The following is a 16839-nucleotide window of genomic DNA, read 5'->3' on the forward strand; positions in this document are numbered from 1 at the left end:
TGTTACGAAGTGATTAATAATGAATGTATTTCATACATAAATTAAATAGTCTAAAAGTATACTTTTATCTTTAAATACTTTAATTAATATATTACTAACACATGTATTTTTATTTTTATTTTATCTTGCATAAACTAATATATAGATTCTTAATTAATTTAATATTATTTAATAACGTCAATCAAATAATATACTCCCTCTATTTCAATTCATGTGAACAACATATTTGATTGGCAATGAATTTTAAGAGAAAAATGAAGACTTTTGAACTTATGGTGTAAAATGAGACATATATATTTTGTATGACTATAAATTATTATGTAAAGATAATTTTATTTTTCAAATATGAAAATAGTTCATTCTTTTTGGTATAGATTTAAAAGAAAATATATTTACATAAATTGAAATGAAGGGTGTATTATCTTTTTTAGTTATTCATTTACCAACCAAACAACCCCTAACTCTTACCTACATTTAAGCACATTGGGTGTTAAAAGTTTATTGTTTTATCCAAAAAATAAAAATATAAAGGAAAAAGGAGAGATTCTTGGTAGATCATTGTCTTTCTGACTTTCTTGGTATTTGTGAAACATCAAAATAATGTCATTTACGTGAACCCCATTTGGGAACTTGAGGCTCTCAATTTTCCCATTTGGTCATTTCTGCAAAATTCTTCTTTTGAGAGTCTCTTATTTTGAAGATATTTGCCATTTTTGTTCCTTCAGGTGAAAATTTGGACATGGGTATTTGCTAAAGATTGTATTTTTGGTGAACCCCATCAAGGAATTTGAGGTTCTTTATGTTCCCATTTGGTTATTTCTGCAAAATTATTGTGATCTGGGGCCATTCTTGGTGAAAAGTTTCAATCTTGGTATTTTCCTGGAAAATTTTTGCCTCAGATTTTGGAAAATTTGGAGTTTCTTAGATTATGCAGCAAATTTGTGATGTGGGGCATTTGAGAATCTTGAATTTGTGACATTTTGGATCAACAAAAGGTGAAAAGTTAATAACTTGATTGTTGTTTAAGTGGTTAAAGATTTGATTTTTATGGTTTCAGCCAGCTCAGGTATTTCCTTTTTTTACCTCAAGTTGACAAAGTCTTGATTTTTATCATTATTATTGTCGAAATTGGTCACTATCAAGATTGTACCTATCATATTCTGTATATATAGAAAAAGTTGTATATTTAATTGGTTGATTGATCAAGTCAGAAAGCATATTGGTTTGAGGTGTTGAAAAGGGGTTCATTGGATTTTAATATAAGATTGAGATTCTGATTGTTTAGACAAATTGAGATTGAAATTATGTGTAAGGAAAGTTTGGTTGTGAGGTTATTATTAGTTTGTTAGTAAGGAAGGAATTTCTTTATATGATGATGATGACGATTCGGATAGTTTAAGGATCATTGTGTAAATACAGCAACCGAATTCCCAGTTTTAGGATTTAGTTGGAGTTACAAGGTACAAATGGTCTTTATCTACTGCTAACATCATGCCCGAACGATATCCGAAAACTATGCGATTTTTGAGCCTTGTTGGGAATTCATTCGGATGTTCTGCGTCGGGCGAGCGATTAGTTTCTGCTGCTAGAGATGGTGATCTCCAAGAAGCCAAGGCTTTACTGGAGTATAATCCTCGCTTAGTGAGGTATTCGACATTTGGTGTTCGAAATTCACCCCTCCATTACTCTGCCGCCCAAGGACATCATGAGGTAGGATATGAAGTTAAAAATTGAGTTTTCTTTGAAATTGATGGTGACATAGTTTAAGTCAACACTTAGTGAATTTGTATGCAAATCAATCATTTGAGTGTTCGTTGTCGTATCAGATTGTTACTCTCTTGCTTGAGTCTGGAGTTGACATCAATCTCAGAAACTACCGGGGGCAGGTAGATCTTATTCTCCTTTATTTTGTATCTTATACTTAAAAAAAAGGGCAGCCCGGTGCACTTAGTCCCGCTTAGCGCTGGGTCCGGGGAAGGGTCGGACCACAAGGGTCTATTGTACGCAGCCTTACCCTGCATTTCTGCAAGAGGTTGTTTCCACGGCTTGAACCCGTGACCTCCTGATCACATGGCAGCAACTTTACCAGTTACGCCAGGGCTCCCCTTTTTTAGTTTGTATCTTATACTTACTTGTTAGTTGATTGAAACTAGTATTTTGTCTTATGGTTAACAGACTGCGTTGATGCAAGCGTGTCAGTATGGTCACTGGGAAGTTGTTCAGAGTCTCATTCTTTTCAAAGCCAATGTATGATAGTTTATTGTTGCGGTATATTCGCTTTGAAGTATTAAGAATGTTCTTTCCTTGTGAAATTTCAACTTTTTACTAGTTTTCTAGAGTAGCGGCAGCGTGTCAAGATTCATCACAAGCTTACAGTTTCTATTGGATTTTAGATTCATAGGGCTGATTATCTCAATGGAGGTACGGCACTTCATTTAGCTGCTCTGAATGGACATTCCCGATGTATACGGCTTCTCCTTGCTGATTATATTCCAAGCATTCCTAATTTCTGTAATGTCATGAGAAAGAGATCGAGAAATGAGGACTCTATACAAGAATTTGATGACTTGTAAATCCCTTATTTAAACTTTTCCATTTGATTTCTTGTCATCACCTGCATCTATTAAATGTATTAACCTGAAGTTCGTTGTGCTATCTCCAGTGCACTGCATGAGGTGATCAATAGACCTGCCGATGGTGGCATTACTGCCCTTCATATGGCAGCGCTGAACGGCCATGTTGAAAGTCTGCAGCTACTCTTGGACTTAGGGGCTTCCGTCACTAAGGTTACTGTGGAAGATGGGACTACAATTGATTTGATAGGTGAGACAACTTTCCGAGTTCTGTCTAGTAACCCTTGTATCAAATTGATCTCTTGAATGCCCTAATACATTTGTGTAACCCCCCAACCCCTCAACAAAAGAAAGTAAAAGATTGTTGTAGCTCAAGGAGAACAACTGCTAACTGTCTCTTGTTCTTGTTATCATATTTGAGAGAGAGAGAGAGAGAGAGACCTTAGGTCATCAATCTCATATGTTACTTGATAGCTTGCAGAACGAAGTACTAGAGATGCAGATACAAGATAACCAGAATCTAAACCCAATTTTTCTATTTTATTTTTTCTATCAACAACTATGTCAAGTTGTATTCCATTTTTCGCCGATGCCTATCTGAGGCACTGCCTGGTTCAGGTAGTCTGAAGAAGTGTTTGAAGTCACTTATACTTTCTAAACTTTTTTGTTTTCTTCTGGATTTGTTCTACTCGTATTACCTACTTTTTGATAATTTACTTGGACAAGATTCTACTGATTTTCATTTTTCTGTTTTCTTGGTTGGCTGTTGGAAACAACCTCTCTATCTCCACGAGGTAGGGGTAAGGTCTGCGTACACACTACCCTCCTTAACCCCACTATGTGGGATTACACTGGGTTTATTGTTGTTGTTTTCTTGGCTGGTTTTGTGTACACTATACCCTATTCCTTTACAATCATGTCCAGTACCATTGTAAAAGAAAACTATGTGATTTCTTCCCATCTATCCAAGTCTTGGTGGATAGAACTACCTGGTATGTGTTGCTGGTGAGAGGTAGCAGGTATCCTATGGAATTAGTCAAGGTGCGTGGAAGCTGGCCCGGACACCACAACAACAACAACAACAACCCAGTATAATCCCACTAGTGGAGTCCGGGGAGGGTAGAGTGTACGCAGACCTTACCCCTACCTCCAAGAAGGCAGAGAGGCTGTTTCCGGTAGACCATCGGTTCGGAAAAGATAAAAATTACACTAGGTTTATTGTTGTTGTTCAGGCCCGGACACCACGATTATCAAAATAAAACTATGTAAAAGAAATTCTATATTGCACAAACAGACTAGATGCTATCATTTAGTCCTAGGTCGGACGTTATCTCATCAATGCGACTTGTTTTCTGTATAGCTTGTTAATAAGGGAGAAAAAGGTTTCCAAAAATAAAAATCATTAGTGCAGATAAAGAGTGCAATTACAGGTGCTCAACTAGTCTTTGAGAATGTTGACTGAAATATTCTCAACAAGACTTTGAGTGCAATTGCGCCTACAATTTAGAGGAGGCTTCACGCCATGAATCAAGAAGCAGAGTTGATATCATCTTTTTTTTCTCTTTTCTAAAAGGTAATTCTTTACCTTGCAGGTGCAGGAAGTACACCACTTCATTATGCTGCATGTGGCGGGAATGCTCAGTGTTGTCAGGTGTGTTTCTCTTCTTTATGCTTTTCTTTTTTATTTTGCTGGTATACTTGGTGCAAGTTCTGAAGTTGTGATTTGTCATTTTGTATCCCAACTTTCAGCTTTTAATTGCCAGGGGTGCGAGTCTCAACGCAGAAAATGCGAATGGGTATGATATCTTTACATCATTTTAACATCTTTGAAATTTACTAGAAGAAAGCTCTCTTTACTTGTGCATACTTGTTCTCCGTGTTAATTCTAATGGACTATTCTGCATTCTGGAATCTTCAACCACATTTGTTTCAGCTCATTAGTCGTGGAGGACATTATCACTTATTTTGCTTCGCTCTTTTAGAGAAGTACGCAAGTTTGTCTATGTTTTCTCAAACATATTATATTCAGTTTAAATGCTGCGATGCTAGTGATCTTTGCGAAATAGAGTTCTTTGCATTCTTTTCATGCAAGAAGTGGATGTGACTACAGTAGTTGTTATGAATCTCCAGATACTGATAGATTTCTTTGATAGTTGAAGGATACTATAAATATCTTAGGTCAACTTTAGCAAGTCCATTACTGTCTTGCTGCTATTTGATTTGTCATTCAGCAACTAAAAGATCCCTATTGTATTTATGTCTTTCTGAACTTTGAGGTTTAGTGTCAGTTTGATTTGGTTATCTTTTTCATGCTGTGTAGTTTTGCAGAAATAGAATTTGGAATGTGCTAGAGTGAGACCATGTACCTCTGTCCCAATTTTTATTATTTCACCATAATGTGGTTTTTTTACGACTAGATGTGATAAACTTTTTCCTAGCAGTACTATTTGATGATATACCGTGGAAATAGCCTCTTGCAGAAATGCAGGGTAAAGCTGCATACAATAGATCCTTGTGGTCCGGCCCCTCCCCGAACCCCCCACATAGCGGGAGCTTAGAGCACCGGGCTGCCCTACTATTTGATATACAAGTAGATACAACCACATATCCTAGATAAGCTTGTGACTGAATTCTCCAAAGTACTGACCAGATAATAAATGAACCTTGTTCCCTTTAAGACATCTTGTATTCCAGAATAGCCAAAGACGAAAGGAAAAGATATTAACATTGTAAATCGATGGAGAGCTTAAGAAAGGCAATCTTGTTTGGGCGCTGAATTATTGAAACAGATAAATATTGTCTTATTCTCGTATGGCAACTCTTTTAGTAATTCTATCATTCCTTAGATAATTCATCTAACTTGAATATTTTCCTTTACATGCTTTAAGGTGGACCCCATTGATGGTTGCTCGATCATGGCATAGAGATGGGCTCGAGGAAATTTTAAGTGCTCGTCCAGAAAGGCAACCACGTCCTCTTCCTTCACCGTTCTTATGCCTCCCTCTTATGAGTATAGTGAAGATTGCTAGGTGAGCAATATTGGTCGGACTCGCTGATGCACATGCATAAATTATATATGACACTAACAATGGCACATTTCATCTTATTTTCCTTTCTAGTAAGAATGCTGAAAATAACTTCTCTCGTTTATCATATTCTGCAGAGAGTGTGGATGGAGAACAAATGATTCGCCATCAACTTGTTTAGATCCTTGTGTTGTTTGTCTGGAAAGGAAGTGTGCAGTCGCTGCAGAGGGTATGTCTTTCATTTTACACTTAATTACATACTCTTAGGGCTCGTTTGGTATGAGGGATAAGGAATAATTAATCGGGACTAAATTTAAGAAGAGTATCCCATGTTTGGTTGGTAGAAAACTGCGGTATAATTATTCCCGGGATTAGTTATCCCGGGATTGTAGTGTTTTTTAATCCCCATGGAAAGGTGGAATAACTAATGCCGGGATAATTAATCCTGGGATAACTTCTTTCCTACCAAACGACCCCTTATAGTCATAGAAATATCACATGTTTAAGATCACAAGTTCTAAGGGTACATTTGGTATGTGCCAAAAGACTTTTTTTCTTTCTTAAACTCCATGTTCAATCAAACTCCGCCATATAAAATGAAAAGGAGGAAGTAGTATTTCATCGTCGTTAGCATTGTCGTAACCAATATGTCAGTCTAGTTGCTGCAGTATCTAATGCTGCTATATTCTACAGGTTGTTTTCACGAGTTCTGCACGCGCTGTGCGTTGTACCTATGTTCCACCAGCAGCACCTCAACCGCGACACATGGTCCTCCGGGCTCGATTCCCTGCCCTTTATGCCGACATGGCATCGTTTCATTCGTTAAGCTGGCGGATACAACGCCAATCATCAAGGAAGCACCGAGAACAAGCCTATCATTGCCGTTCTGTGCATGTACAGCTGATGGACAAGAACCAACTACATTGGAAACGCCATTTTGCAAGCCGGATTTATATTGCTCTCGATTCTCCCCACTTGGCTCTTCCTTCCGCTCATTAAGCTGTCAAAAATTCCCGGCCTTGAAATTCAGCCCTGGCCTTTGTATGGGAACGTCGGACACAAGTCCGTCTTTAGTTCCAATAACCGCTGAACGAGAACATCTGACTCGATGTTCAAGATCCAGCTTTAGGCGATCAACGTCAAACGTTGAAGCTAGAAGATGGTTGTGTTCCTTCAGCCAATCTGTAGAAACTGGAAGCAGCTGCTGAAGGGTGCATGGATTAGGTCTATACATGCCTATTCAACTATTTATTTCAAACTTAATTTACAGGTTTTTCCCTTCTTCTTTTTTCAAATGAACTTTTGTTTCTATACCTTATGTCCACTAAATGTAATTGAAATGTTTCATCTATATGAAGTTTGGCTTGTAAATAAGTAACATATATGTTATATAATTGAAAAGGAAAAGAATTCTGGGATGGTATTTATTGAAGTTCTCCTGTATGTGCCTCTCTCTGTCTCACCAATTTATATTTTCTTTTAATATTTTCGAGTTTTTTTGGGTATTAATTATGTTTTTAGTAAATTTTGTTGTGATTAACGACGATGTTTTTTTTGGATAAGTGTGTTTTCTTGGAAATGTACTAAAAAAATTATACTTTTTTTTTTAACCATTCGAGTGAATTGGCATATACTAAAAAATTCTCAGGTTCATGAGTAAAGAGTACTTTCCTCTTTAATGTCCTTATGTAACATGAATTTTAATAGGTCGGGCCCTAACAAAGTCCGAATCAGTCAAGCCCCAATATAGGTATCGGACACCAGATAAGAACCAAAAAATATAATTATGTGTAAATTATACTTACTAAACGCAAAAATAAATAAAAATTATTCCAATACGGTAGGAAGCGTTTTCCCCTTTAATGTTCTTATGCAATGCAAATTCTTATTGGTCGGGTATCAATGCGGTTCGGATTAGTCTGGGCCACAATACATATATCGATTTTTGGATGAAAACCAAAAAACATAAAGATATGAAATGATACTTATAATAAATTCAAAAAAGGAAAACTGCCTCTAATTGGCAGAATTGCTATATCTGGTTTTGCCATCACTGTTTCACTTGTTTTTCTTGTATGAAACAGCCAACTGCATCGGTCACAATATTAATTAACAGCTCCAAATTAGAGTACATTAATAAGATCAATTTCTTGATACAAGTAGTATTATTTGCTTAGCCATAAGTTAGGTAAAAAAGGAAAAAAGTAACAAGATGAGAAGATGAACAGGCTCAATCTCTCATATAATCATTCTTCAATAATAGTTACCCAACACTAAAAACTCAGTTATATATTTTCTTTTTGATATATCACAAGGGTTGCGAAAGACTTCAAGGTTCAAGCTCGGGAGGAATAGCTAAAGAAAGAAAAGGTGAGAAATTTGAACTGTACAAAAATTACAAAAAAAGAAAATAAATCAGGAACGTCAAAAGAAAAGCCTTGCAAGGTCAAGAAAAAGAAAAGAAAAATAAGATGAGACAACAAAGAAAATAAAAACGCAAGCTCAGCGAAGATAGCACCAACAAAGACCTATAGTCGTTTGGTTATCGGAGAATCATTTTTCTTGAAACTTTTCAAAAAACATGAATACTTGTCTTGTTCCAAACAAGAAAATGGATGAATTATAAGTGTATTAATTGAAGAAGAAAAAAAATAAGCTAAGGAAAAGACAAATAGGAGAAAATTAGAATACATGGTATTATTTGGACTTGAATGGTATGTTGTGAAGTGACAGAAATGGGATAAGATTGATAGATATGAAGAGATAGATGGTGTTTATATAGAGAAGGAAAAATGAAAGTACAATATTTGTTTATCAATGAGAAGACTGATAAGTAGTAAATGAGATTCTGATAATCCCTCTTCGTATACCCTAGAGGCAAAGCCACATGCATGCAACTAGGATTAGAGGAGGGATTTAAAGTTATTGGATTCGGGATTCTAATATTTTATGTTATCGAGTTCTAAAGTAAGAATCGTACATATTCAATGAATTTGTTAAAACAAATATATTGTTTGCACTAAAGTTATTGGGTTCGGCCGAACTCGTTACCGAAGCTCTATTTCCGCCCCTGACTAGAATAAAGAAAATAAGGGGTCGTTTGGTAAGGTGTATATATAAGAATAGTGTTGAATAAAGCGTATTCGTAATGCAAGGATTAGAAATGTCGCATGAGTTAGTAATGCAAACATTAGTATATCGAGAGTGTTTCTTATCCACTGTTTGATATGGTGTATTAAAAATTAAATTGCATTGCATAATTTTTAAGAAAATTAGTTGGTTACAAAAATCCCCACTATATTATTTAGTTTCAAGGGACTTTAAGGATAATTTTATCTTTACCCATGCTAATGCATGCATTAATAGCCTTGGTATTGCTAATACCATGGTTTGCTATGTATTAATCAGTTATACGTAGGATAATACCAAATAAGTTGTATAACTAATACTTGTATTAGTAATACCTAGGTTGAAAAAGTGTATCAAACAAGGGATTAATAATACCAAAAACTAATGCATGCATTATTTTATCTAATGCATCCTACTAAACGACTCCTAACTACAATTGCTACGTATTTATATTAGGATTTAAGTTATATGCACTATAATATTCAGATTTTTTATGAAATAACTTAACATGTGATAGTAAGTTATTTTATATTTATCAAGTTACCAATTACTTATCCTAAAGACTTACTTATAATCACCTAATAAGTAGTCTGATTGAGTAAATATTATTCATTTCGTCAATCTTACAAGATTCTTTGTTTTATCAGTGTTGTTTATTTCTCTTGCCCCGTTCATCCGTGGAATCAGGTACTGATATTTACATTGTTAGGCTACTTACATCACATCCCCTTGAAGTACAATCCTTTTTCGAACCTTGAATAAATACCGGATACTTTATACACCGAACTACCCTTTACTTTCCTTCACAATAACTATTTTATGGAGTCGGTTATTATATATGACGGTTAGACTTTAGTCGGCTTGATGGCTTTTAGTTGCAATTTTAAACTTGAAAAATAACATAATGATCTGATTACACTGCACTAATAATACAAATATATATAGTCAATTTTCCCATTTACAAATACAAAAAATTTATCCCGGCAAACTAGGCCCCGTTTGTCCATAATTTTTTTTTTTAAAAAAAATGTGTTTGTCCGTAAAATTTTATAATTTATTGAAAAAATTTTGAAAATGAGATTTTCAAAAATCATACTACTTTTTCAAAATTTTCAGGAAATTTCTCTTTCCCTGCTCACAAAACTTCAATATTTTTTCAAGTGTAATGCATGTCCAAACATAATTCAAATTTCAAATATCATTTTTCAACTTAACTCCAAATTCTATTTTTTTTTTAAAATTACAATTTTTATATACTGTTTTCTTGCCCTTGATCCACGTGAGCGAAGTAAATATGGATTTGGGGTTGTGGGGGTCCTCAGAAAGTGCAGAAAAACTCAATGAGTGCAAGAAATTAAAGTAAATAAAAAGTGACAAAACGAGGCAGAAGCTATCACTTGTAAGTAGAGTTGCAGTACTATCTCTCTTTCTGTCAACACATCTTTTACCTTCTAACTTACGCTAAATATGAATAGAGAGAAGTCAGCAGAGAATAAGAAGCTAACTGAAGAAACCAGCAAAAGTTAGCAAACCCCAATTGCCAATGCTCATTTGCTATGGGGACTCGGATTTTCCCTGTTTTACTCATCAAAAGGTTGAGAAGCTAGCTTGGTACAATGACATGGCATGCATTCAATATATATATATATATATATATATATATATATATATATATTCGCATAGGGCCCGATTAAATACAGATTCGTGTCAGAAAGTCTCACATCAGGAGCAAAAACACTCCCTAACAAAGACGACTCCATATTTAAGGTTCGATATCGAGACCTCGGCTAAGGACGGATGAGTACTTAGCATGTCACCATAATCTTTGTTAGCTGCATTTAATATAAAGTGTTAAGTTCCCGTTCAATGCAAGAAATTAAGTAGGATTTTTTACTTACAGTCGTGGTGGTATCGATAAATTGAGGTTTGCTACATCACTCCTCACTACTAGTGTAATAAAATTTATATGTACAATTAGTAAAAGTTACTTGGCTTATAGTTTGAGATGAGTTTAAGTTAATGCACCATCGGATTATCTTTATATGTTGCGGCAAAATTTATCTTATTTTCAAAATTACGATCTCGTACTTAGGAGATTTAGCTGTAGATATTCTTTAAGTAATAACCTGTTAGGATAAATGATTTCTTATACTGACAGTGTATAACTTAAACTTTTCTGAAATTTACTAATTCCACAAAATATGAATAAATTACTTGTAATTACTTTTTAATTAATTCAATACAATAAAATATTTTTACACTGTCAATATACAAAATTTAAATTCATTTATGAGAGGATCCCATGCATGATGGCATATGTGAATAAGACTATAGTATAGGTTCTAGCAGTATCTCACAATAGTAAAAGTAGTACTACTACACTAATTAATACTACTGTTGACCATCCTTACTACGCAACTCCTTTGAATTGTTTAAGAAAATTCATTTGCATGCATGTCTTTTTTATGTGTATTTTAATGGCGAAATCGGTAAATTCAACAAGGGTGTTCAAAATTTGAACACCCTTTGTCGGTGGATTATGTAAGGCAGTGGCGGAGCCAGAATTTTTGTTAAGGCGTGTCAAAATATATAAAAGTAAACATATTAGAAAATTAAGGGGAGTCAATACATAGTATATTTATATATAATTTATTTTTTACCTAACTACACAATAAATTTTTTTCGCGAACACCCCTTCCTATAAGGTGGCTCCGCCACTGATGCAATGATGTTCAAAGTCTATTTTTAATTAATAACAAACAGTATTTTACCTTATACGTAATATAATTTTTCGACAAAGATAGTCGGTTGACCACCTTTGGCCAACATAACTTCGCCCCTGATTTCAAGTAATTCCTTGTGAAGTGTACGCTTCAATGTGTTGTTTGTATATGGATAAGTTCTCACGTGTGTTTTGAATTAATTAAAATATTTTTTTGTTTTGCATATTTGAGAATAAATATAATGGTCAATTTTCGACGAAAAAACACCCCTTAAATAAAGGTGGCTTTGCCGTCGGAACTCGGACACGATAAGCATAAGTGTCCAATAAATACCCGTTCCGTTCACTTTTGTACTTGTCATGTTTCGCTTTTCGAGAATTACACTACGTAAACTTTGACCAACATTTTAACATATATTTTTCTTCATATTGACATGAGAAAAATTATAAATTATAATACTTTTCGTATAGTTTTCGAATATCTAAATTTTAAGTTTAAAATATTAAAAAAAATCTAATGCAATCTAAGTTCAAAAATTAATCAATTTGACTCTCGAAAATCGAAATATGACAGGTAAAAGTGAACGGAAGAAGTAGCAGAGAAGATAATTTTAAGTCGTGGTGGCAATTCCTCCAATGCTGGCATTTCTCAAACATATATTAATGTGTTATTTGTGTGAAATATATAGCATTGTGTTCATAAACTATATAATAATATTTGTTATATGAGTTCCTCCAACGCCGGCATTTTTCACACATACTTATGAAAGTTTCCAATGAGTTCTTATCAGTCGTTGAAGTCCTCAACTTACTGTAATCTCCACAGTAGCAAATATGACGTTCTATGGAAGGTATTGAACTTTGTAAAACATAAGACATAGCTAATTTAAGATGAAATTAAAGAAGAGAGAAAATGTGCGAGAAGTTAAAGAAGATAGGCCAATGGACTCACTGCCTGCGGTGTTACTAAGAGTGGACAGGTATAACGCATACCTATCATGCGTTATACCTATCATGCGTTATACCTCTTTCGTGAAAAAATATATTGTGTAGATAGGTAAAAAAATAAACTATATATAAATATACTATGTATTGACTCCCTTTAATTTTCTAACATATTTACTTTTATATATTTTGACACCTCTTAACGAAAATTTTGGCTCCGCCACTGCCTGTCAAGGTGATCAGACGTCCGTTAACCTGGGTCATTTGGCCAAGAGAGTATAGCGCATGCCTACCACGCGCTATAGGTACTTTGGTTCTTCAATTTTTTCCATGTTACTTTGGTTTTTAAAGTTACATTTTGCGCTTTATATCTTAACAGTGATTTAACCCTTTTTATTAAAAGAAAATGGAAAATTTAGGTCGTTTTGGTTCCTGCAAGCTAAGGACATTCGACCAAGTATTTATGCTTGTGTTGTCATTTTCAGTAGCTCTTTGACTAGTAAATTTTATTCTAAATCCAGAAGTATCTAACAGTAGTCATTTATGAATTACAGAAATCACATTCAAGTCGTTATAATAGCAACTCATCATAATCAGTCAACGTCAAATAGGTGGACAAAATAAGAAAAATCTTCAAGGAAATATTTTGTCGAATTTATAGATGAATTGAGCAAAAACCCATGTACAAAATTAGGTAATGCATAATTTTAATGAACATGTGTCTTGTACAATAATTGTTGAAACGATTTACTATCTATTTTTATATTTTAAAATTAGAGAATTGACCAAAAACAACAATAATATAGTATATTCCCACAAATCGGATCTATGGAGGGTAGTGTGTATATATGAAGATCTTATATTATTTTATGCAGGTAAAAAGGCTCGGGTAATTAAACACAATATCAACAGTAAAAATTATAAAATTGAACAAATGATCGTGTAACTATCTATGAAATAAATGACCATCGAGTTCTAATGAGAATTAATATTGTACTTTAATCCCAAGCAAATGAAAACTGGTTATATGAATTTTTACCGACCATGTCTGTAATGACCCAATCAGTCATTTTGATTTTTAGAACCCCGTTCCCTAAAATAAAATTTTTCGTATGTGCTTTTAATGATTTATGACTTGCGGAGATGGTTGGTTCGGAATTTAGATGTGTTTGAGTTGAAATCGGAACACTTGGTTCCTTAAGTTGGCTTTAAAAAGGCTAAGTTTGACTTCGGTCAACATTTTGAGAAAACGACCCCAGAATAGAATTTTGACAATTCCAACAGCTCTGTATGGTGATTTTGGACTTAGGAGCGTGTTTAGAATTTTATTTGGAAGTCCGTAGTTAAATTAGGCTTGAAATGGCTAAAATAGAAATTTAAGTTTGGAAGTTTGACTGGGGAGTTGACTTTTTGATATCGGAGTCAGAATCCAGTTTCTAAAATTTTTATAGCTCTCTTATGTCATTTATAACTTGTGTGCAAAATTTGAGGTCAATCGGACTTGATTTGATAGGTTTCGACATCGAAAGTAGAAATTGGAAATTTTAAGTTTCATTAAGCTTGAATTGGAGCATAATTCGTGGTTTTAGCTTCGTTTTATGTGATTTGAGATTGCAAATAAGTTCGTATGATATTTTAGGACTTGTTGGTTTATTTGGTTGAGGTCCCGAGGGCCTCGGGTGAGTTTCGGATGGTTAACGGATCAAAAGTTGGACTTTAAAAAGCTGTTGCAATTTTTTCTCTTCTGCCGGAAATTTCTGGGCTATGATCGAGCCCAAGATCGAGCCCAGATATCGAACCCAGTTTCGACGGCCAGGGTCGAAGCCAGGGACGAGGCTCAAGATCGAGCCGAGATATCGAGCGCAGCTCGAGGGCCATGATCGATGCTAGGCTCGAGGGCCATGATCGAAGGCCCATGCTCGAGGCCATGATCGAAGCCATGATCGAGGCCCAGGCTCGAGGGCCATGATCGAAGCTACGATCGAGGCCCAGTTCCGAAGGCTGCTTGGGCAGATCTATAAAGGAGGGAATTTCGTCCCATTTGCCATTTTGACGAACTTGAGCTTGAGCAGAGTCGATCTTTGACAGATTTTTAAGGAAAAACATTGGGGTAAGTGATTCCAACTCGGATTTGGTCTATATACACAAATATATCATTGTTTTCACCATTTAATTAAAAATGATTTTTTGAGATTTCGGTATCGATTTAGAGTCGGATTTGAGTGAAACTGGTATGGTTGAACTCGTAATTGAATGGGTTGTTAGATTTCATAACTTTCGCTGGATTCCGAGATGTGGGCCCCACATATGATTTTTTTTAATTAATTTCGGGATTTTTTTATATTGAAAATGTAGTATTTTCTTATATAATTGATTCCTATAAATTTTAATGATTGTATCGAATTATTTTGGCTAGATTCGAGCCAGACAGAGTTGGATAATCGAGAAAAGGGTCTACTAGTGGATTAAATTGGAGCAAGACGAGGTAAGTCTCTTGTCTAATCTTGTGAGAGGGACATTACCTCATAGGTGATTAAATTAATAATTATTGTTAATTGTGGGGGCTACGTACGCACGAGGTGACGATAGTCCGTGCGTAACTACTATTAATGCTAAAGTCCGGGTAGTTTAGGACTCAAAAGCATGAATTACTTGGATAAATTGTATTCTTTACTTAATTAAATTATTTGATATATATATATATATATATATATATATATATATATATATATATATATATATATATATATATATATATATTGAATTGTTAGGGAAGATATTAAAGGATGAAAATCCCATATGCTTAATTTTCAGTTTAAATTAATTATTGTTAAGAGAAATTATTCTTCCTCCCGAATTTATCTTGTAATAAATATACTCTCCTTCCGGAGGTACATAAGTTAATGTCCTCCTTTTTTGTGGAGCGGGCCGAACGCCTCGGCAGGATAGATGCATCTATGGATCGTGCCGTACGTCCCTTGGCAGTGTATACGACACTTTGGATCGGGCCGTACGACCTCGGCAGAAATCGCGCTTATTAATAATAATAATTACACTATACTTGGACAGTTTATTGCAGCTTGTAAAGCTATTTGATAAATTGGAAACTTATTGAAATTGAATTGCAGCTTATAAAACTATTTGATAAATTGGAAATTTTATTGAAATTGAAGGATTTAATTAATCGATTGAAAATTGTTGCATTTGAAGGATTTTTATTACTTCTGCTAATTAAATAAAATTATTGTTAACTCTGTGAATCATGCTGATTTGAATAATTATAATTTATTCTATTTATTATTGTTGACCCTTAGTGAGTGTCAAAGTCGGCCATCTCGTCTCTACCACTTCGAGATTTGGCTTGATACTTACTAGATACATATTGTTTACATACTCATGCTACACTTGCTGTACTTTTTGTGCAGGATCTAAGATAGATACTAGTGGAGCACCTATCATCGCACAACCTCGTTATCCAGGGGCGTAGTGGTGAGCTGCCTTTCTGAGCCATCCTGCAGCTACCAGTGCCTCTTCTTGTATTTTTAATTCTGTCTATTTTCATTTCAGACAGTATTTGGAGTTTTGTATAATCTATTAGATGCTCATACACTTGTGACACTAGGTCATGGCACACACATTGGTAGAATTTGGCATTTTATTATTTTTTTTGGATTTAAATGTTATCAATATATGTTTAATTTATTAGTTGGCTTGCCTAGCTATAGTGTTGGGCGCTATCATGACCTATAGGTGAAATTGGATCGTGACAATATGGTATCAGAGCACTAGGTTCACGTAGGTCTCACAAATTATGAGTAGACCTAATAGAGTCTTACGGATCGGTACAGAGACTCTGTACTTATCTTCCAGAGGCTATAGGGTGTTAGGAAACTACCTTTCTTCATATTCCATAGTGCAATTAATGTAGTACTAAATATCCTTCTTTTATTCTCTCACAGATGGTGAGAACGCACTCTAATGAGGTTCCAGACAAGGGAAGAGCTACTCCCCCAATAGTTAGAGGCTGAGGGAGGGCTCCAGCCCGTGGTAGAGGGCGAGGACATCCCTGGACTGTTCCAGTTATGCTGCCAGTGGGTCCAGCAGAGAATTCCATTATTGAGGAACAGGGTAAGGTGCCTGTGGCAGAGCCAGCTCCGGTGGATTTCATATCTGCACCGGGATTCCAGGATGTTATGGGTCGTATGCTGCGGTTCATGGACAATATGACTCAGGCCGATTTATTTCCGGTAGACCCAGCCACATCCCAAGCGGATGGGGGAGCATAGACCCCTACCGCACAGGCTCATGGACAGGCAGGTACTGTATATCAGACCCAGGGTGCACTACCCGTGGGTGGAGCCCACCCAATAGCAGCAGCTACACCTGAGCTCAGGCCAGCTGCAGCCGCTGGTCCACAAAAACTATTGGACAGATGGACTAGACT

The 16839-nt window shown here is 35.3% G+C and overlaps 1 protein-coding gene across 1 annotated transcript; it reads left to right on the forward strand.

Annotated features, from left to right (window-relative positions):
* The first annotated feature begins 1345 nt into the window (after positions 1-1345).
* Positions 1346-7031, forward strand: LOC104097084 (probable E3 ubiquitin-protein ligase XBOS32). Its single transcript, XM_009603597.4, has 10 exons — positions 1346-1710; positions 1827-1886; positions 2176-2247; positions 2394-2569; positions 2663-2823; positions 4166-4224; positions 4323-4369; positions 5462-5602; positions 5737-5828; positions 6293-7031. The coding sequence occupies exons 1-10, from the start codon at positions 1492-1494 to the stop codon at positions 6805-6807; spliced, it is 1542 nt and encodes a 513-aa protein (XP_009601892.1). The 5' UTR covers positions 1346-1491; the 3' UTR covers positions 6808-7031.
* Positions 7032-16839: the final 9808 nt, after the last annotated feature.

Source organism: Nicotiana tomentosiformis, chromosome 11 (assembly GCF_000390325.3).
Source record: "Nicotiana tomentosiformis chromosome 11, ASM39032v3, whole genome shotgun sequence".
NCBI classification, from domain to species: domain Eukaryota; kingdom Viridiplantae; phylum Streptophyta; class Magnoliopsida; order Solanales; family Solanaceae; genus Nicotiana; species Nicotiana tomentosiformis.

Coding starts and splice junctions, on each gene's coding strand:
- LOC104097084 (XM_009603597.4), top strand. CDS start 1,492: ATGCCCGAACGATATCCGAAAACTATGCGATTTTTGAGCCTTGTTGGG. Junction 2,248..2,393: donor TCATTCTTTTCAAAGCCAAT/GTATGATAGTTT, acceptor ATTGGATTTTAG/ATTCATAGGGCTGATTATCT. Junction 4,370..5,461: donor AACGCAGAAAATGCGAATGG/GTATGATATCTT, acceptor ACATGCTTTAAG/GTGGACCCCATTGATGGTTG.